General features: G+C 37.9%; 1 protein-coding gene across 4 annotated transcripts in view; it reads right to left on the bottom strand.

Annotated features, from left to right (window-relative positions):
- The window catches only part of kaznb (kazrin, periplakin interacting protein b), a 113,676-nt gene that overhangs the window by 2,596 nt on the left and 87,924 nt on the right, over positions 1–23,156 (bottom strand). For 2 of the 4 annotated variants that reach the window (XM_017408400.3, XM_025004185.2), the window contains exons 5-9: positions 4,709–4,900; positions 3,218–3,354; positions 2,077–2,247; positions 669–849; positions 369–502 (exon numbers count right to left, since the gene is read on the bottom strand). In XM_017408400.3, the coding sequence (XP_017263889.1) occupies positions 369–502; positions 669–849; positions 2,077–2,247; positions 3,218–3,354; positions 4,709–4,900 (815 nt within the window). Of the gene's footprint in view, positions 1–368; positions 503–668; positions 850–2,076; positions 2,248–3,217; positions 3,355–4,708; positions 4,901–19,560; positions 19,820–19,908; positions 19,932–23,156 lie in introns of those variants that run through there. The other 2 variants (XM_037975239.1, XM_017408399.3) reach the window with 2 other exon arrangements.

The following is a 23,156-nucleotide window of genomic DNA, read 5'->3' as shown; positions in this document are numbered from 1 at the left end:
GAATTTCAGCGCAGTTTTACATGCCACAAGTGCTAAAGTGACAAATTCTGCAAGATCTCTATGTTGGCAGACTGTGAAATTGTTGAGCTGCGTTCCAGCTTTAATGAAAACAACATTTTATTCAAAATAGAAACAAAAGAATGGCAATTTTTTTTCATTAAAATCAACAAAAAAAGCAGTAGCAGAACGTCAAGTATCAAAGATAAATGCCTTAGAAATAACTCCACCACCACTGAGCAGGCAGGCTGAACCCATTGGGCTGACAGGACAGAGTAACACACACAAACCAGAGACGACAAAGGGGAAATAGGCTCTGGGCGAGGACTGAGGAGGGGGGATTATTTGAGGGGGGGCCGGGCAGCTCTTACGTTACAGAGGGAGTGAGTCCGATGACGAGGCGAGTTGATGTCGCTCGGCGTGGATGAGCGGTCCCCATCAGCCGCAGACGCATCAGAGATGACGGAGGGCTGGCGGGTGTGGCAGGGGCTGATCCTGACCACAGCTGAACACACACACACACCCACCCACACACACACACATTCACACACATTGACAATTCCCCACCGTTAGTAAGAGAAACCACCAGAAAACCCCTCTGTTAGTATGCTGAGGCTGTCAGAGCAACACCAGAGGAAACTGCGAGGCCGAGAGGAGGAGAGGGAGCCTACCCTGTCTGTCCGTGATGTGTCCGTGGTAGAGCGTCTGCTGGCTCTGACGGATGGCGGCCGTGAGAGGCAGGTCGGCCTGCATCACCCACTCCTGACTGCCGTTCACCACAGGCTCCGCCGCCATGATCAGAGAGTGGCGTTTTGGTACGTCTTTTGTCAGAGTGGCCAGAGACTGCTTCGCCTGGAAAAACACACAACAGAAATCAGAAACGAAATAAGAGCCAAAAAATAAAGCAAACAGAACCACAGCTTCTAAATATAATAGCAAAATATTACAGTTACGTCACGTAGATCTCAAAAGAGAGTAAACCGGTGACAATTCTTAATGTTGAAGAAACAAAGAAGTGATTTTTGGCAGAAAAAAATTTGAAGTGGTAAAATTTTAATTTATGTAATACATTCAGCAATAAAATCAACTGCAAATGTCCCTGAAGGATCTGTGGCAATGAAAAATGAGCAATGGTTGGGTTTTTAAAAGATTCACGAGAAAGGATTCAACAGATCAGGTTTTCAGAGGTTCATAACAAAAACAAACTTTGTAGGAAATGAATGAGGTTGTACATGGTTCAATACATTTACCAGAACAAGTCTAACCCTAACCCTAACCCATCTGAATGTCTGATAGGGTATATACTTCTTTCTAGAATTAAAAATAAAACATCAAGCAGAGTATAATGCATAGTGTCACACAACCCTTTCCTTTGCTCACTTGGGAATGATGACAAATTGTCCCAAGACAACCAAAAGCACATGAATTGACCACTTAAAGTCTCCATTTATAACCTGTTATACAACTAATAGTGTAAGGTTTGGTAAAAATGTCAGTATTCTACTGTTTTTGAAACTAAATTAACAATTTCACCTGTTTTTAAGTTTATGAGAACCACATCAAGGTAGATTACTTAAACGTTCCAAGAGCCAAAAAATGACCAATTTTTGGTTTGTTTATGAGTTTCACTGGCAGGGAATTAAACATATTTATAGTTTTTATTAGCAATTGATCAGATGAAACCTCTCAGTAGACATCAGTGAGAAGAGCAAACAAGTGAAGACGAGCAGACGGAATGATAATTAGATACAGTTTGGCAGTGATGTGCCAACAAATGTGATCTGTGCTGCAGCCTGATGTGTGGATCTGTGGGTGGTTGTGACTTGCAGAAGGAAGAGAGATTATTAACACAGAGACAGACAGCTGTACCTACAACATACTGCTGCATATAAAAAAAAAGGCACAAGTTTCTTCCCCAACAAACAGAAGACATTTAAGAAACACATGAGTTTGAATCATACAAGCGCAGACTCCAACGCCGCCTTTTCGTTTCTGTCACACACACCTAATCATTTTTAGGTGGCAGCATTATTCATGAATGAAGTCAGCAGAGTGGTGAGTGTGTCCATCATGACTCACCATGGTGAGCTCAGCCTCCAGCTCTTTGATCCGGTTCTCCTTCATGTCGATCTGAGAGCGCAGGATGGTGGCCTGCTCCGTGGATTCTTTGGCTTGTCTCCTCAGGTCCCACTTCTCCCTTTCGAGCACGTCCTTCTCCTTAGCCAGGACTTTCACTGCATCCTCACTCTCCTTCAGGGACCACACACACACACACACACAAAGTTCTCGCTAAGTAACTCGCTTTGAATAATAAGAAAAACTCCAAGAAGCACATCGCAAATTGGTATGTTTGTTAAAATCGTAAACTCAATTTGGTACATGACATTTAGGAATAACTTTTTTTCATTAAAGCTAATAAGGACAATTTGGTAGTGATACATACTACTGCCTAATACGTACCTGGTACTTACTGACTACATAATGGGTACATACCCGTTAAGTACCCAGCAGGTACCTTACCTTACTGGCTACGTACTGAGTACCTGTACCTGGTATGTAGCCTGTAAATACCAGGTTCTTAGGTTTTGATTACATACTGGGAAGGTTACCTAGTATGTATGTTGTACTTACATAATAACTTACGTAATAGTCTGGTAAATAAGATAAAATAAGATAAGATAAAACTTTATTGTCCATAGAAATGGAAAATTTGTTTACATAATCTGTCCGATGCCTCCCATAAAACCCATAAAAACACATATCACATAACATCATAAACATTCATTATAATCAATTAAAACAAAGCTAAAATGTGATCTGAGCTAGTAATTTCATTTATTCTTCCTCTGGTTTAACAGTTTGATGGAATATGGTATAAAGAAGTTCTTGTATTTAATATAATAATATTAATATCTGGTTTATACCAGGCTGTATATATTGCCATTGATAAGTATTAAAAACTGGAAATCATATTATTGTTTCTCTTCACTGTTATTGTCATTTATTTAATAAAACAGACATAGTTGTAATTCAATAACAGATATAATGTTTGTGTATTGCCACAAGTTAAGTGTGACCTTACTTAAATATTTTACTGCTAAAAACAATAATTAGTGGCAGCAAAACTTCAAAATTACGTGGGTGTTTCTGTGTAAATCTTTCTCACACTGCCAGATGTGCACCACTGAAAGCCCATATGGATCAACCAGGCTGTCAGTACCTTTCTGTGCTGGTCATAGTTGCGTATGAATTCTCGAAGCTGCTCCTCTCTGTTCTCGAGTGTTAAGTACAGCTCCTTCATCTGACTCACCAACTCCGAATTCTCCACTTTTAGATGCTTTCGGTCAGCTTTCATGGCTGCAACACACAGTTCATCATGATCACACACACTCAACAGTCAAATCTACTGTTACAGAAGGAAAAAATAAACTGCAAGTAAAATCTATGTAAATTAAAGGTTTGTATTTGCAACAGGAAGCCACTAGATGGCACTGTGTCTTCTTTTGACTCCGAAATGTCTCCCAGAAAATGAGGTAATCATCACCAAGCACAAGTGGCACAGTAGGACACTTTCATTCATTTGGAAAACTATTTTCAGATTGCATGTGGAGACTCATCCTCAGGAAGAAAGATAAAATCTGACGTCTTTCAACCACACTCTGTAGAAGTGATGCAACTGGTGGCACTCTGCAGGCAAAAAACAGCAACAGTTTTCTCCTGAGAGCTTGCCCTCAGCAGGCAAAGAGGCAAGACTGGAACCTGTACTTTCCATAACTGAAGACACGTGTCACTCCAGGTGCATTCCTCCTGTCAGAGATCACCTTCACTACAATTTACTCAGAGCCCTTAAACCTGTTCTGCAGCACTTATGTGACGGTTGACAGGCTGGGGGTGAGAGCCAATAAACACAACATACTGCTTTTTTTCAGTTTTCTTGCAGTAAAATTATATCTAGATCTCACTTCCTCCCCTTAAAGTAAGCGTAAATGACCAAAAATGAGACTGGAGTGGACCAAAGAGCGGAGAGGTCTAAGGAGCAGCACCTGGTCGATACACTTGCAAACCCAGAGAGAAAAGACAATGAAAAATGTTGCTGTTCACGAGTAAAGCTTTCTGATTTATGAACGTCAGTAAAAAATTTGGTTCAGTCCAAATGCACTTGGCGCCTCATCAGGGCCAACACCCATCTCTGAGAACATGTAAAATCTACTTGCACGCAGAACGAGTGGTAGGATTTAAATAAGTGAGTAAAACACTAAACATTTTACCACTTAGCATCATTTGAGCTGCTCAGATTCATTTTTAATTACCTGTGCTTACTTTATTTATAGAAAGAAGATGAGGTAAAACAAGTTGCTCCGGTCTGAACACAATTTTTAATTTTACAGCAATAATTATGGTGCAAACATTAGGGAGCACATAACGCTCATAGATCCAGGAAGACAAAATAAAAAGAAGCAAACTCAGAAATGCAAAAGTGCATTTTTTTTGACAAGTTCAAGTATCGAAGAACTGTTTATCTGTAAACACAAATGATTTGACATGATCAAGATTAACGTCTGGAAGAGTTTGTGTTATTACAACAGAATGTTTGCCAAATCTTATTTTTCTGACCAAGCTAAAGAAAACTTCATTTCGTTCGAACAGATTCTGCCTCAGTGGCTTCATAGCACTCGGGCGGATTCAAGAAACATCTGTGTGGAGTCCTGACCTTGTAAGGCCTCCTTGGCTCGGTCCAGCTCCTGCTCCTTGTCACTTAGCTGCACGCGGAGCTCGGTGGCAGAGAGCAGGTTGGACGAGCAGCCTCCCTGGGTCTCCTCCAGGTCCTTGCTCAACATGTCCTTCATCTGCCTCAACAGGTGGACCTCCTCTTGGAGCTGGACCACCTCCTCGCGCAGCAACACTGCGGGACACAAGAGCGTGGGAACTTAGTGCAGGCGAAGAGAGACAGACAGATGAAGGAATTAAAGATCTACAGTTTGTTGAAGGAAAGCATATCACCCGCCACCAGAGTTTTAGACTAAGATCATCTCATGCTGAGAAATGACAAAGTTGTAGTCTTTTTAGTGAACCTTGAAAATACTGTCATGCAATATCGTCACACTCAGAATACGAGTTGTGAATGATGCTCAGCTACTACCACATCAAGTTTTAGCTCAGTATCTGTAAAACCGACTGAGTTACAGCCAAGTTTTGAGTTGGCCAATGTTGATCGGCTGTGGCAACCATATCGAATTGGATTGACTCCAAAAAGTACTGAGTTGTAAATGTACATCCAATGATTACTTTCTGAAAGTTGAAAGTAATAAATGCTTAATTGAATCCATTGCTTTTTGAGATATTTTGCAAACCGACAGACAGAAAGGGTTGACTCAGAGAGTTAATGCCTAAAGTTTAAGCAAAGATCTTCCACAATGAGTTAGCTGTGGCAACAATCTTGAATTGAGTTGACTCCAAAAGTTAATCAGACGTAGAGATACATCTAATGATCATTTAACAACAGAGTTGACTCCAAAAAGTTAATAGAATATGTGTAGGAGATCAGATTCAGCCACTACCACACCAAATTTTAGGTCAGTATTTGTAAAACTGACCAAGTTACAACCATTTTTGTTTTTTTTTAGGGTCAGTTGGCTGTAACAACCATCTTAAATTGGGTCAACTCCAAAAGATAATCACTTGTTGATGTGCTTCCAATGATTTCTACAAGTTTCATTAAAATTCATCCAGTCGTTTATGAGATATATTCCAAACAGACAAAAAGATAAACACCAGGCCACATTATTACCTGTTGGTGGCGGGCGATAATAAGTGCTAAAAGATGAAAATGTGAGTAAATTCAGAAGGAGAGAATAGAAGTTTAGGTAAACAGAACATGATAAAACCCACAAACAAACCCTAACAAGACTGAGGCTCACTTATAAAATATGGCCACAGGTGTTTCAACAACTTACAGTAGCAAAGTCAGGTCTGTACCAGTAATAGAAGTAATTAAAAACCACATCATGTTATGATTTCATAAAAAGGTAACTGAGCCGCCGTGCTCCTTGATGTTTTTGTTTCGAGTTCTCTGCGCTGAGCCTCCCAATCCACAGGAGGAACCGAGGGGAACAATCAGGAGAGGGGAACTAAGGAGACGACACAGTCCAGTGAAGAGTGATCTCATCGGCTGCTGCTTTCAAAGCCGGAGCACAGAAACTATACAAGACATGAAGGAAACTCACACCAGTAACAGTGTCATTATGATTTATACTGGGAGCAAACAGGTTTAAGGTCCGTTCCAGAAGAACGAGCACTTTTCAGATGAGGCAAGAAAAATGAAAGCTGCAGTCAGCAAAAAAATGTTCGGCTTTCGAAGGAACTCAAAATGATGAAACATCCTTTTTGGGCTTCAGGTTAACCAGAGTTTAGATTAAACCTCACACAAATGATGCCCTCACCACCATGAAAGATAGGCAGTTATATACATTCCTGTTTCTGTGTGGGTTCATTATTCCATCTGTTAGCAAAATATCTCATGAACCATTGGATGAATTTTAACAAAACTCCCAGAAAGTCATCCCTGGATGAACATCTACAACCGATTAACTTTTATAGTCAACCCAGTTCAACATAGATGACAGATAAATAATTTTACCAAACACAAAAACGGATATAACTCGGTCACTTTAAAGAACATTGAGCTAAAATCTGGCATGATGGTAGCTAAGAGTCATCCCTAGCGCACAACCTGAGCACATGATTTTTGTTTAAAACTTTGGCATTAGGTTTTGGAGTCATTCAAAATAGCAAATTAGGTCATAAACCAATTGAAAGGCTTTACTAAAAATCTTAGAAAGTAATATTTGGATGTACATCTACAACTATAAAAGGCTAACTTTTGGAATCAAGCTGATTGAAGATGGCTGCCACAGTTGGTCAACCTTAGCAAACACAGAAATGGCTACAACTCAGTCAGTTTTACAGATCCTGAGCTTATATTTGGTGTGGTAGTAGCTGAGAGTCATCTCGATCACTCTCTCTAAGTGCTAATAGATCTTATCTCTGATATAAGATCTTTTTTTTAAACCTTAGCATTCAAGGTTCTGCATTTCTTCAAGGGACACTAGTTTTGTCAAATATTGCATTCATGGTTTTAAAAAGTCTACATTTAAGATGCAACTTTGTTTTGTTTGCTTTATTAATATTTTTAATTTGTTGGAAAGAGTGAAATTCATTTGGGCCCTTAAATGTTCAGGAATGAACAGTAGTTCCAAAGAGACAATTTGAGAAACTAAACAACAGCTGCTCATCCAGACAAGATGCTTACATTACTGGAAACAGACAAAAAAAAACCCAAAACCTAACACACAAAACAAACAGAAAGACAGATCCCCCCCAGCTCCCCCCAAAATGCAAAACTATCACATGCTGCATATAAAATGTAAAAAAAACGAGTGTGAGTATGTCTTAATGTGTAGATGAGGAAAGGAGAAAAGGTCTCTGCAGGCCTCCAGCCAGACACTGAGGGGCTGCAGCAGCTCTGATAAGAGAAGACGGGGGACAGTCCATCGGTCTCTGTCAAGGCGGGAATATGGAAACACACCAGGCAGCTCTGTGCTGCGTGTGACAAAAACAGTTTGTTACCCAAAGAAAACAAGATTTCACGTCCTTCTCGTGGCCCAGATTTGCTCTCCTGTTTTTCACCGCAGCTGCTGCTTTTGATTGCGCCGGGCAGAAGTGAACACTTCTGAGATATTTAAGCCTTAGAAGCTGCTGTGATTCACTTTAATCATACACCGCCAGTTCACTACACAAATCAGCTCAGGGTACTATATGTACAAAAACTGAGAATTAGTAAAGCTTGTCTAAGGAAGCCGGCAGATTGCATCAAATCTTCACTTCGTGGTAAACTCCCATCCTAAGCAGCACATTGACGACAGTGGGAAGAAACGTCTCTCTTTTAACAGGAAGAAGCAGAACCAGGCTCAGGATGGGCGGCCATCTGCCTCAACCAGCTGAGGGATTATTTTACTCACAGTAGATGAGATGAAGCTTCACCTTTTTACTAAGAAATCAACATCATAGATATTTCACTCTAATATAACAGTGAATTCACTTTGTTTTCCTGTTTTTTATTCTTCCATACATTTTTTTTTTTTGCAGTGTAACTACTTCTGTATACTTCCTATTTTAGCCATTCATACCTCAAATCTTTAGAAGATGTTGCCATGGCTTTTGGTTTTCCCAATTTTTATACTTTTCAAAATATTTGACTTCATTTACAAATATTTTCCGAATAGAAACACATTGAGATACTGTATCTTCAATTCCTTCATAAACATTGTTTTTTAAAAAAAATCTGCTTCAGCATACTTCCTCTGTTTTTAGCTTTTAGCTATATTTATGCTAATGTAAGTTTTTAGCTTTTTTTATTTTCTACTTTATCTTTTAACTAGTATTTTGCTACCTTTAGCTCGTGTTTTGCTTCTGACCTTTCACTGTTTTAAGATACCACATTGCTACTTTTAGCTTTCACCTAGCCTTTTCCTACTTTTAGATTCTTTAGATTCTAGGAGATTGTTTTGCTGCTTTTGGATTTTAACTAGAATTATGCTTCTTTTAGTTTGAACAAGTTAGTTTAAACTTCTGCAGCAAATTTCAGCAGCCATTCGGCACTCAACATACACAGTGTGTTTTTGCAGAAAATGATGGTTTCTCTGCTTTTACATTATTTTCTGCACCAGCTTGAAGCAGTTTAGAGCACAAAGAGATCTTCTGCCTGATATATTTTTTGAAACTAAGAGATACAAAATCCTGACCTTCCCTCAGATGTGACTGCACATCACATTTTATTTTAAATTTGAAGAGAGAAGCTGCTTCAGCTCGTACCGAGTGAAGAATCCTGGCACAGAGTGTTTCATGTGATCTAAAGAATATCATATAAACACTAAGAGCCAGGATGCTGTTCTGATCTGAGCTCTGAGTGCAGCGAGATCGGCCGAGCTATTAAAGTCCTCCCACATGAGAATAGAAGCCACTCGTCTTCCTCCTCAGCAGCAACCCCTTCAATGAACCTCAGCTTCAAGCTTCTCATTAGTGTGCTCCTCAAAGCTGGTCAGAAACAGGTAACTCCTTCCCCCTCTGCATGGCAGAGTTGTCAAAAGCCAGCACACACACACACACACACACACACACACACACACACACACACACACACACACACACACACACACACAGCTTATAGCAGCTGTAAGCTCATGATTAGACGGGAGGAAAGCAGAGGCAGTAGAAAGGTGAAGTGAGGGCTGGAAATGTGTTGATTGGTGGTCAAAGAGCTGAACTAGGCTGCTGTGCACTCTGAGAAAGATTAAACGGGGTCTATTTATACTCATGAATGATTAAAGATGCCTCCTGGTCACTGGAATACCGAGGAGGAAAAGATGGGAACTCTAAGGTTCTCAACTCTTGTTGCAAAAACTCATTCACTCTTAAATTTAGGCTGTACTAAGCATTTACAGCGCATCAAACCTGGACTACAATCGTTTGATTATTACTTTACAATAAAAATGTTTTAAATCAAATGAATTGAAACATTCAGGGACAGTTTAATTTGGTAGATTTTGCTGATTGAAACAAGTGGACTTAGTAATTTGGTCATTTCACATAAAAAAGAGAAACTAATATAGACATTTTTTGGGAGTTTTTGACTGAAAATAGAGCCCAGTCTCACCAGAAAACTAATCTATTTATTTGTTTACGTTCTGAAAAGTGTCACAATCCAAATATAGAATTTGTAAAATGCCAAAATCTGTATCTTCTGTAGGTACCATTTATGTAACATAATAGGAACTGTGACCCTTTTGTTAGTAAAATGGTTCATCTTAGACATTTTTAACAGTAGTATGACCAGCCGTGGTTAAACTTGTAAAAAGACAAATCGTGCTCGAACACGAACTCAAGAATACATTCTTAACTTGTAACCATTGGTTGTGAAAAAATGTAGGACAGGTTCTGAACCTGTATCTCTTGTCTGCAGGCTAACATCTTGTTCAGACTAGATGTTTTGGCCAAATCAACGGTGTAAAACATCAAAACTGTGACAAACGTAATAAGACACTGAGCATTACAATCAAACAGTGAGACGGAAAATACGCAACTGGCTTTTCTGTAGATCAGCTAATTGATTATGTGTCCAACTTAGTCAATCAAGATTATGTTTATCAACAAAACACACGTTGAGATGAGGCTTGTTGATTATAAGTGGAACAAACTGTTCAGGTGTAATTATTTGCACGTGATTTCGCAAAATTATCTTGAATCTTGTTGGCTATCACAACAATTTAAAGTTTCTGTTTTTATTTGGGTATCAATAACATGTTTTTTTAATAAAATATAAAAACCCCTCAGCCAGCTTCTCACTTCCCCACAGTTCAAAGTCTGCGTAATTACGGTGAGCGACGTTGTTCCACTCAGCTATTTCTGTCCAAGGAAAATAAGGCTGTCTGTTTTTATTCTTCAGGCTTGCAGGTACAGACACTGATAGCAGGACAGCGAGGTCAGACACCTCCATTACTACAATAAAACTCCCATACTGGAGCCACACGTTCATCTGTTTCACTTAAATATATAGGAAAATCCTAATAAGAGGATTTAGCAACGGAATAAATCCTAAACGCTTTAATTTTATGCTGTTGTCAGACTTAAAGCAGGTTTAAAATCACTGACCGTGTCAGAAGCAACACAACAAACTCGTGCGTTTGCAGCCACGGCGTGAAAATACGTGGAAATATGAAAAACAAGTTCAGTCTGTTCTGCTGGAAGAAACCTCGAGTTGTTCAGTCGAGTCAAACGGCTTCATTTTCCGTGAAACAAACATGTTAGAAGGAAACTCTGAAAACCAAAGAAATAAATCAGAAACAGTTTCATTTTTCTTTGGTTGATTCATTTGTTGTTTTTAGACTTTGTATAAATGTTAAACGATATGGGGCGCCGTTTGTAAAGGAGCTTGTGCTAAAAATTCATGCCTAAATTTTGTCACATTTAGCTTCTGCTAAAAATTCATGCCTAAATTTTGTCACATTTAGCTTCAAACACTGTTTAAAAATGTAGTGTTGATTTTCTGATGTCACTTTTTACAACATTTAGATTTAACATTTAACATTTAGATTTAACATTTAGATTTATATTTAGTATGTAGCTGTAACAATTACATGTAACTAGCTAAATGTTGTAAAAAGTGAGAAAAATGAGAGCAAAAAAACCAAAACGAGGGGTGAAAAAGGGTTGTTTCAACATGTTCCTCTGAGTCCAGAAAAACAAAAGCCAAACTAAGACTATTTCTGGACCACTGCAACAAAAAGAAAAACTAAAAAGCTGCAAGATAAACTCACCGAAGCTAATTAGCATCAGTAGTTTGAGTACATATTCAACAGACCAGAATATACTGCCTATTTGATCAGAATATATTTATTATACATTTTATTTCAGTGGTTGAACTAATCTAAGTTCAAGTAAATCTGAGCAGATAAATTCAAGAGGAAGATTGAAGAAATGCAGGAAGGGAAGCAGAGCTTCTTTATCATACGGTCTAATTTATTATTATAAGCACACACTTGTCATCACTTTGTCCATGTAGGGAAGTATGTTTGCTGCAGCCGGATTAGTTTGTGTGTGTGTGTGTGTGTGTGTGAGAGCTTACAGCTGGCTTTATCTGTTCTGTATTAAGAGAGGAGCATACAGTACGTAAGCTGAGCTCCGACCTTCATTAATTACAGTATAAAGATCAGATGGGATTGCCCTGACAGAAGACTGGACTTCACTGTTCCGTCTCATCCACCACTGGGTGCGTAGCCATAAGTTTAACACAAATCAGTAACCTGTTCTTCAAAATGATCCAACAGCACATCATTCAGTTCCTCCAACTTATTAGTTAGATATTTGCAAAATTCACGACTGTCCTATCAGCCTCAGTTTTATGTTTAGTACTAATCAGCAAATGAAGTTATGGGTTTTCTTTAACTGGGGTGAAGTTCACCTCATAAACATTTTTTATTTAAATGTCACATAGATCAGTACATTACAGCCTTTACGCTACCTCCATTTTTAATAATTATATATATATCCTTTTTTAATATGTTCTGCTCCATATTAAGAAGTTATTTTGTCCTGCATGTAAAAATGAAACATTTTTAAGAAAGGTGCTTTTTTTAAAAAAAAAAAATGCTATAATTTGTTGTTTGTTGTTGTTTTCACTGGCTGCAGTGGTTTGCTTAGTAATTTATATATATACATATATATATATATATATATAATCCTTATTTCTTACAATCAATTTTATTATAGAAAACAATTTAACTGCAGCTCTTTAGTTGCTAATTTTCTATAAAACTTTGTGGATGTTTGGAGCAAATTTCCACCCTCATGAATAGTAATAATAAATTTAGCCTAAAGGGAAAAGCTTAAAACTCAGGGGAAAGCAGAGGAGTCTTCTCATATATCTTGAAACAATAATAAATCACATTACAACTTTGAAAACCTGAGAGTTGACCTAAAATAATATTACCATAATAAAAAAGCTCACAACAGATCCATGACTTAAAACATCACTGTGAATTTGAATTTGTTTGATTCAAAAGTGCTCGGACACCACAGATTAAAAAGTCTGTAATTTAAAATGTGTGTTAGTTCTTATCACACTGCTTAGCAAGCTTACTCTTAATTCCTCTAAATCCCCAAAAGCATCAAAATGAGTTGTTGGAAAGAAAACGGATTTAAACAAAACATTCATGGTTTGTTAAAATGAAGTAATATGTTAGTTAGTTGTTTGGGAATGAATTTTATTAATGAGCTGATTATGACTTTTATGATTTATGACTTGGTGCTATTAGAAATGGAAAGGAAATTGTAAGAAAAGCTTTAGGATTTAATTAAGTCCCTTGTACATGACTTTTCAAAAAACATTTTTTTATTCAGAAAATCTGTTTCATAAGTTTTGAAGGTTTGTTGTGTTGACATGACACGACACAGATGTTAACTCTGTTTTGAAGAAAAGCAAATGTAACATTTAAATATGTGCATAATAACATTGTGCACATTTCTCATGTTTCTGTTCAACATAACACATAATAACAATCTGAACTCAATCCAAAAGTCCTGCACTTATAAGTAACAGCTGCCAGGGCTGAGAGCCTGAATCTAAACTACTAACACAAATCAAGAGACCAAGATAAGAACAAAAGTAAAACTGATGAAATGTGTTACATGAACTCATAAGTGAAGAGAGAAGGGAGAAAAAATTATAAAGTCCATTTAAGACTCAAATCTGACAAAAAAGAGAGAGAAAGCTGAGAAACAAACAAACTCATTCACTCTGATATTGATTTCTTGTTGTGTCTCAAACCAAGAGGTGGTCAGGAGCTGGCTTTCCGTGGTGGGATGCAACGATTAGTGGCTCTTTTTTGAAAAGAGCAGCAGGTTTATTTTCAGCGTCTGTATTGTTTAATTTGTATTATGGGTGCAGCAGGAGCTGGCGCAGTGATTGAACAGAGCTTGCATCGTTGTGTGGGAGTCAAATTTAAAACGCTGAGGTCTCAAATAGCTGTAAAACTGCTGCTATCACAGCTACAAGAAGATTCAAAAGAGCCCAGAACAAACACTTTATGCCCTCAGAGTCTGAACGCTGTAACTTTACATCCAAAGGAACCCCTGCAGGTCTGCTGTGCTCAGGATATAATACCGCCTCTTATAAAACACATCTGCCTGAATGATGCACGATCCTTCGTCTTGAATCTGGCAGAGCAGACAGTTAACTACCCGACGGTAAATTATCATAGTCTACAGACAAAACATCAGGTCAGTTGAGATATTATTTTACTGTTATCTATTATCAATCTAATATTTTCCTCAAATAAGTACTGTCATACGGAGAGACAGAAAACACTATAATGGAAGATGTTTATGGAAAGAGCCTGCATGATGTATGATGCTAATTCTTATAAATTTATATTACCCATAAACCCAGAGTATTTTGACTGCTGCAGGTTTATGAGATGTTTATGTCCTGTAGAAATTGACGTGAGAAAGTTTGCTTTTTTGAGAAAGAGAAGTGAGTGAGCTTCAGACTTGCCTTAATTCAAGCAGTTTAAACAAAAATGAGCTAAAAAACATGCATAAAATTCTGTAAAATTCAAGTCAAATTCTGACAAACATTCTACGTTTATGCAACTAATTTGAGAATATTTTCAGTCTTCGCCCCATATTGAAACTGCTGTGCTACAGAATGAGGAAATGTTGACTTTAAAGTATTTTTCAGGAAATAAAATCCTGCCGTAGAGATGCGAATGTGTTCTGTTCCCTCTGTTGGTAGTAAAATCACGTTTAAACACGTCCACGTTTTGGCTCATGAACTCCCTTTTCTCCTCCAGACTTTCCTCCCTAAATCATTTCGACAGAGGTTAATTTATTTTAATCAGTCCATTTAGTTCTGTTTTATTGCTGATAAGGAAACACACTCGCCTACATTCTGGAGAGCAATCCAGGCATGTTGCAAAGTCATAAAAACTGTATTCTTCATTTAATTGCTTCATCTGATGGACTTCCCCACAAAACGGTGTACTTTTTTAGCAGTCACGTGCACATCCTTTCTTGTAGATTGAACCCTAATATTTTATTAAAAAAAAAAAACATCCTTTGACACTTTCTATTTATTTCCAATGAGCCAATGAGCTTCAGTTACTTTAAAATGTCGCAGATTCAAACTTAGAGCCTGGTTAATATTGTCATGCATCTATTTTTAATCAAGATGAAGCAAAAGATGATTAAAAACAATAATAATTGTCTAAATTCCTGAATATTGGTACACCTAGTGTCTGTTAGGAATACAGTAACTTCTTTAAATTAATTGTCCCCAGGTTTACATCACAACTGAGGTCAGAGAAAGAATAGCAGGAGCAGAAAGCTGTAATTGATTCTGACGTTTATTGTGTGCAGATTAGGCACTCTGCCAAGGATGTGCTGCTGTAAGAGCACAAAGAACATGGACAAGGTTGTTTAGATTTCTAATACTGTCAAGAGCCCCATTTAGCCACACCAACACTGGCATCATTTCTGAATGTGGGCTTTGTTTACATAAACTAAATAAGACATTAGTTAAGAAAACTAATCCAGCTATAAAAGAGGCTGAAAAGGCATTCCTTCAATCTCTGATTACAATAAAACTTTACCTTTTTTCATTTGTCCTAATGGGTGGAAGTCTAAACACTAAAATATATGTTGTTTTAAATAGTGTCTCAGTCTTCAATAAGCACTGAATACTATATAATATCTTTTATTAGACATATTGTAATCCGGATTAAATATCCAGTCCATGTTTTTTCAGTCCACATATGGAAGTGTCCTTGGCAAAACTAAAAACATCACATTACCTGTCTACACTCTGGAGATGTTTCTCTGGACAAGTTTGAGATTAAATTTTAAATCTTTTCTTCAAAGAAGCAAATTAAGACCTAATCTTACGGTTGAACATGTTGTCAAAGAAACAAGATTTGGATTAAGGCTCCATCTACATTTTTTAACAGATATTTCTTCTCAGTTAGCATTTTTTTTTTCTTTCGACACCATTGTAACACCCAAACTGTGACACGAGGCGGCGAGAACGTCCACATCAACAGTATTTTAAAACACGGATATAAATCACGCTTCGTTTAGCTAAAGAACTTTCCAACGAGTGTTTAGTTTTTGATATTAATAATAGTTTTTTCTCTGTTTTTAACCATTTCAGCACATGGTTAAATTTTGACGGCGGCAGGATCAGGAAAAGGTGTGACAGATGCCGAAAAACTGGTAAAAATCATCTTTATATTTGTTTGTGTTTCTAGGGTCACAGAGAGTTAGTGGGCAGGAGCGAAACAAACTGATGCGTTAACGTTTCTGAAAAAGCTCCACATCTGCTGTCCAAAAGGATCCACCAGAAATAAATTTCTTTTTTAAAAAAATGTCAGTCTTTCTTTGTAAAAACTCAGTTTACGTTTGGAGGTGCAAAATCAGCTGAAAATATTTTTTTACTAAAAATGTGTAGTAGTGTGGGAAGCTCCTAAAAGACGGATGCAACCTTTATATCTTCATGGTACGTTTGCAGCTGGAGCCATCTCCAATCCTATGCGTCTCAACTGGATACAAACAGTTTTAAAACAATTTGCCGTGGTTTTAAAGTCAGAAAATACAGCAGAAACAGTCTGGTGCATGTAGAAAATCACACGTTTCTTGGTTTTAAAGACAAAATGTAGCATTTAAGCATATCACATGTAAGACTTAAATAAAACAGTTGACTGATTATAACTCAATAGAAGAGTAAGGTTCATTGAAGACCAAAATGGCACAATGCTTGTTCTCTGTTTGGAATCAGCAGAAGAGGCTAAACAACTGTCACACACAGAAAAATCTAGTTTATAGAAAACTGAAACCTAAATAAATTTGATACACGAGCTCCCACGTGTCCTCAGGCAGAATAATCCCCAACAATTCATGTGAGGGCTGTTTATAAAAGCAAAATGTACTACTTATGTTTGTTTATGACTTTTCAAATGCCTTAAGGAAGAGATAAAAACCATTTAAAGCACATTTAAAGCCTGAACAAAGCCTCAAAGATGTGCCACACAGGGCGCTGGAGAGGAACTCTGAAACGAAACCATGAGTGTGACGTTAAACGCGACAGCACCATCTGTGCAACTGAGCCAACTCATTATTTCCTGATGACCCCAGGGTTCAGAGTTCACCAGCTGCAGCAAGCATGACATCTCAGCAACTAAAAAAACCAAAAGGTCATCAGCTGAAGAGGATCCTCCAAAGAGATTTAATACAATTCAGAAACTCAAAGCTTCTCAAACATTTTCTTTAATGACGTATCATGTAATTAAAGATGTATATAGTTTCCACAGTCCCTAAAAGCACTTACTATTATTGCCCCTCTGTATCATTTTCTTTCAGTTTATAGGAAAGCTTCTGTCTGAATTATGTCCGAATTAGACCAACATCACTCCGTTCATGCTTATAGGAGATTAAGAGATCATCCATATGAATATGTCAGTCAGCAGATCTACATGTAGGTCAGGTCAGCATTTAGTTCTTAAAACAACAATCTATAAGACACTTTTACAGTAAAGGGCTGTAAAATTAAATGCAAAATAAAACCCCGTCGCCACTGTTTTGGGGTTTTCTACCTTTACTCCTGTGTGTTTTTGCTTTTTGTTAAAAAAAACTGCAAAAGTTACAGAACTTGAAGTTCAAACCGAGAGAACATTTTCTACCAGAGATATTACTGAACTACCTGTGTGTCCTCTTTTGCAACCAATGGGTTTTTGATGACATAACAGAAAAACCGATTGGGACAAACGTGTGTGAGTCAGACATGATTAGTGGTTTCCTTCTAAAGGCTCTTACCTGTTTAGTGCTGACAGATATGATAAGAGCTGGTCATATTCTCTGAATCGTTAAAACAAAAACTTCAGTGTTTCATTCATTGTCTCCTTTACTATGAGATATAGCGGCTCATCATTTTTGATGGACGTTTCATACAGTTGTAATAAGACAGATCCGTGGAAAAAACCAAAAGGACAAAAGGGGGAGTGTAAACGAGCGGTGACATCTTTAACTTCTGTGGGTTTCTCTTTTACATTTAAATCTTGAAGAGGGAGAAATAAACTGTAACTTTGCTCGCTCTAGAATGCATTTGCTTAAAAAAAGATTTCAGATTATTATTCATAACTTAGTCAAATTTTATCAGTTTTTGTGACAGCGTAGTTATTTTTACTAATCTTGGTAAACAAGTTTTTTTGCCCTTATCTTCTATTACAACCCCAAGTCAGAAAAAGTTATGACATTGTGTAAAATATAAATACAAACAGATTGCAATGATTTGCAAATCTCCTAAACCCATATTTTAATCATAATAAACATTAAATGTTGAAACTAAGAAACTGTCTTGTTTTACGGAAAAAATAAGGTAATTTTGAATTTTATAGCAGCAACACATCTCAGAAAAGTTGGATCGGGGGCAACAAAAGGATGTAAAAGTAAGAGGTATGAATAAAAAACAGCTGGAAGACAATTTTGCAAAGAATTTTAAATGAGTTAGGTTAGTAAGAGGAACGAGGATCTTCTCTGGGCAAAAGCAAATTAAAAATGGACTGATGCAAAGTGGAAAACTGTTCGGTGGTCTGATGAGTCGAAATTTTAAAATTGAAGCATCCAGCCTGTTATCAGGCTTCAAAAGCCTGCCTCTCTGATGGTATGGGGGTACATGGGCAGCTTAAACATCTGGAAAGGCACCATAAATGAAGAACAGTATACACCGGCTTTAGAACAACATTTGCTGCCATCCAGACATCTTTTCAGAGAAAGCCTTTCATATTTCAGCAAGACAACGCTTAACCTCATACTGTATCCATTAAAACAGACTTTGAGGTAAAACATTTGGTGCATCATGAAATGAAAAATCCATCAAAGGAGACCCAGGACTGCTGAACAACTAGAATCCTAAATCTGACCAGAACGGGACAACATTCCCCTCCATGAACTGCTCTCCTCAGTTCCTAAATATCTACAGACTCTTAGTAAAAGAAAATGGATGCTGCACAGAGGTAAACATAGTCTTGTCCCAAGATTTTTTTAGATGTGTTGCTGACATAAAATTCTAAATTACCTAATTTCATCCCAAAAATGGTGCACTTTCCTATTTAAACATTTGGTATGTTTATTGTGTTTCACTGTGAATAAAATTGGGGCTTATGAGATTTACAAATCATCGCATTCTGTTTATATTTACATTTAACACAACGTTCCAAAGCCATGAAAAAAACCAGCTTTAGAAAAGACTATAGGGGGGTTTATTTCTTTTCGACTCTTCAACTGTACCCCATATTGCCTGTTTGTTGGCTTGTCAAACACTAACACAAAGAAATAAAAGCTGGCTGCCCTCCCCTATCATTAAGCTGACAAAACAGAGCACGTTGTGCTCTTTGGGATGGCATGAAAAGGCATATATGGAGCACTTAAGATAAAGAGTGACAAGAGATGATTTACAAATGTAAAAAGTGTAAAATATATTTGAAATCTCTTCAGTAAAATCCCCCTAATAAAAACTCAGTCAGTAGGTATTTAAAGCTATAATGCTTGATCTTGTGTTACTACAGCTGACATTTTGTTGACCAGTAAGTTTTATGGATAATCACAAAATCATAACTTGATTAATCTGCCTTGAAAGTGGTTACTAGTTGACGCCATACAGTGGGTTTCATTTCAAAACCTGATTCCAGTTGTGAGGAAACCTTAGTTTTCAATTTAACAATGACAATACAAAAACACAAGTTCCTGATAATTAAACCTCAGTATGACTCCGAATATATTTGCTGAACGTATTGATTTAACAAATCATGACTAACACGAGGAGGTTAAAACCTCCGTTGTATAATGTAGACAAGCATTAAATCCACTTGACATAAAAACTCACTCCCCCCCCGGTTGAAACCTGCTTTTTTGTACAACTCACAAACAGCCTCTTTCACCACTTTTCTGTCAGTAACTCACCGGCCTCCTCCTTCTCAGACCTCATGTGCTGCTCGGCACAAGCTCCGTTTGACTCCACTGTCAGACGTGGTGTGAGCTCTCATAGCAAGGAACAAAAAAAAGGAAGAAAAAAAAAAAGAAACACACACAGATATACGTCTGTTCCAGAGCTGACACCATTCAAACTGTACCCAACGCCACAGGAAACCAGCCGCTCCCAGCTCTGCTCTCTGTGGCTCCACCCGAGCAGGTAACAAGGAAGTGTGTCCCCTGGGAGCCACTGAGCTGCCCTCCCAGCTCCTTTCTTTTATTTTGCCTCTCAATGGGCCACCCTCTCTGCACCCCCCCCCCCCCCCTCTCTCTGTGTACCTGTTCAGGACACACCCGTAGGTAGCCAGGACAACTCGCCCACTTCTGCTTGCCCCCATTCCCGAGCGTGCAGGCAAAGGATGAGGGGGAGGGGAACACAAAGTGCACCTGAAGCCTCAGGTAACAAACCAGGTGTGGAGCTCTCACTCCACCTGATGGCTAAAACAGCTAATAGAGGCCAGCGTTTGAAACATTTCTCCCCCACAGAGAGAAAATCACACCCTTTTAAACCGCCCCTCTGAGTCTGAAATGGTTACGTGTGTTTTTTAGGCTTGAGAAGATAAAACTCAAACCATGACTGTGCTGTAAGTGCTGCGTGTGCAGACTGCAGAGTAAATGTATTAATAAATGGATCATAAGGGATATGAAAGTTCACGCTTTTAAACCAAATTGCCGTACCTCTCCACGCTGAGATGTGTTTAATAATCTGGACTTCCCATGTTATCTTAAACCCTGCAGGCATTTGATCGCTCCGCTGCTGTGTGCTGACTCAGGGCAGTCTGGGTCATGTTAGATGAGAAGTCGGATGTGAGTGGACAGAGCAAATAAGGTTGTTGCTGTGCCATTTTACCTCTTTCACGCCTAAGGCAGGTACAGGCAGGTAGTTTGAAGGAAATTAATTCAGTCTGCAGGGCCCACCTAGATAAAAACTTGTAATGGAGTTTGCGGTTTTATAAGCACACGAGAAGCACAACTAGAATACTGAAGCAGAGACATCATTTTTTTAAGCGTGTACAACAGATACCTGAGTGAAATCTCTTGTATCTAACCACGGCAGTTCAGAGCAGCCGTGTCATTTATCCTGCCTGTCAGAGGTTTAGCTCTTTAGTTTTGCTTGAAGATCAAATGTGATCTAACCAAATTCTTGTCACATGAGTCAATGGATATGTCAATCACAGAGACAGCTCGAGGATTACCAGCAGACTCGTTTTTCTCTCTGACTGATCTGCGATGAGACAAAATGTTGCAACATCAGCTCCAGTTATTATCAAGGATTATAATCTAATCCAGATATCTCAAAAAGCATGTTTTCTCACACTGCTCATTACTGCACATTCTTTTATTTGCACAACTTGATTTTTTTTTGTCCTTTTTTTTTACACGGAGACTAACATTTAAACGGATTGCAAAATTTCCTGTCAACATAGAACTGTATTTCTTCACCTGCTTAATGTCATTTAACAGTGTGTTAACCAGCAGCAGATAATTACAGCTTCTTAGTAGAAGAACTGTATTTTCTGTCAAGCAACTCTCCTTTTTAAACGTTGGAAGGTAGGCGGATGGACCATCATTCATTACAAGTTGATACAAGTTCTTTGTTGCATGTCGAGAAAGTCCTATCGTTCTACAAAGCTCGTGGACTTTTCATTTGCCTGTTTTGTGCTTCCTGGTCTCCTCTCTTCTCCATTTGCTCGAAACGTGGATATCAGTCTCAGAAAACTTGAACTGTCCCAAAAGGCCTGAGAAGGACAGAGGACCAAGGAGAGGAGAATTGCTCAAAAACACAAAATCCAAAGCCATGATTCACAGGTAGGTTCCTTTGTGAAAATCTTGTTGGAACTGATAAAGAATGAAAAGAACGGGACTTATTATCCTACATGGTAAAGTAAAATAAAAGTAGTTGTATGTTGTCAGTCCATCCATTTTTTTTAAAACTCAATGTACCCCAAATTAAAGATGTCAATCAACCTAACATGCGTGTTTTTTGTCTGCAGAAGGAAACTGGAGTTCCAGGAGAAAACCCATGAATGCCTGAGGAGAACATGCAAACCCCACACAAAGACCCCAGCTGGGAGTCAAACCTGTGACCTCATTGCTGCAAGGCAGTGGTACTAACCAACTGCTCCACCAAGCAGCCCACATTAAGACAATGCTGGGTAAAATTATCTAGATAAATGACAAAGTTGTGCCTTTGTCATTTATCTACATACAAGAGGACTTTAAAAGATTCATTTTGGTGAATTCTTTATTCAGTTGATCTTCAGTGTTTACAGTTCAGTTAAGAAACTTGATTAAAAAAAAAACCTCATTCACAAAAGTCACCTGGTTCTGAGTTAGACATCCATGAAACTAGTTTGTAGACCAGTTAAGTTAAAACGCCTCCTCCACCCTCCCATACTCGGTTAACCACATTCCAACCAACAGATATAACGTTTGAGGGGAAGGGAGGATGTGAGGCATGCTGGCTGCGCTGAAAGGTAATAAAAAAGTGGATATAAACAGATTTCTTTTTCAAAACCAAAATTCAGTGTCTGGTTTGTATCACTGTGTGACGAATGCTGGTTATTTCAGCTGCTGCTACCTTTTCTGTCTGACATTGTTTGATTTTAGCAGAAGTGCACTGATCTTTATTTTTTTGTGGGAGCTTTTATGACATCTGCACAGTTTTTCTAGATTCTTCCTTTATTTGAGTGTAGATACAAAAGGTACCAAAAACAATCAGAAGTGGACCTGCACTCGACTCAGATGTTTGAAGTTTGATTTACATGAAACACATTTCCTGTGATTATAGTCTTTCCTGCCTTTTTTTTTCCCTGCAGCCATTGGATATAAATCAAATTTTTTGAAAGCTTCAGTCCAGCTGGTAAAAAAAACACACAGCCAATCAGAATGTGGGATATTGTCTCCATTTGTGAAATGAGGACAAGAGATAAAAATACTGTGCAGAAAACACAAGAAAAACTGTCTAGTTTTCTTTTTCGTCCTCTTTGACATCCTTTATATCAAAATATTTTCATACAGCTAAATATTTAAAACAAAACAATTAGAAAATAAATACTTTTTCTAACACCAGAATTAGTTTTAGCTCAAATTCTACTTGTAAGAGAAATCAATTTATCATGTATTTTTTCAGTGATTTGATTTATATGTTTCTGTAGGTGAAAATGCAGTTAGATTATTTTTGATTATGTTACATTTTAACGTTTTACCCCCTCAAACTGAACATTAATATTAACTTTTTCTGATCTGACTGTTAATAAAAATGATAGAAAAATGCAGGCATTTTAATTACTCCTTGTGTAGAGAACATAAAGCATTGCTAAAAATAATAAAAGAAAGATGAATACGGCCTTTAAAGACATTGCAGTAAAATATCCCGTGTCCTTGCTGCTATGATTTTATTTTAATAATCCTCTGCTGCTTTTACCTCGTCTGCAGCTTTGTTCGAATACAGACATTTTAGATCAAATGAAGCACTTCAAAATTTTAAAGTCACGCTGAAGTTGGTCTTTAAGGTGCTCTGAATT

Source organism: Kryptolebias marmoratus, linkage group LG4, assembly GCF_001649575.2.
Source record: "Kryptolebias marmoratus isolate JLee-2015 linkage group LG4, ASM164957v2, whole genome shotgun sequence".
In the NCBI taxonomy this organism is placed as follows: domain Eukaryota; kingdom Metazoa; phylum Chordata; class Actinopteri; order Cyprinodontiformes; family Rivulidae; genus Kryptolebias; species Kryptolebias marmoratus.
Note: the sequence above shows the minus strand (reverse complement) of the source record. Positions and strands in the feature narration are given on the sequence as shown.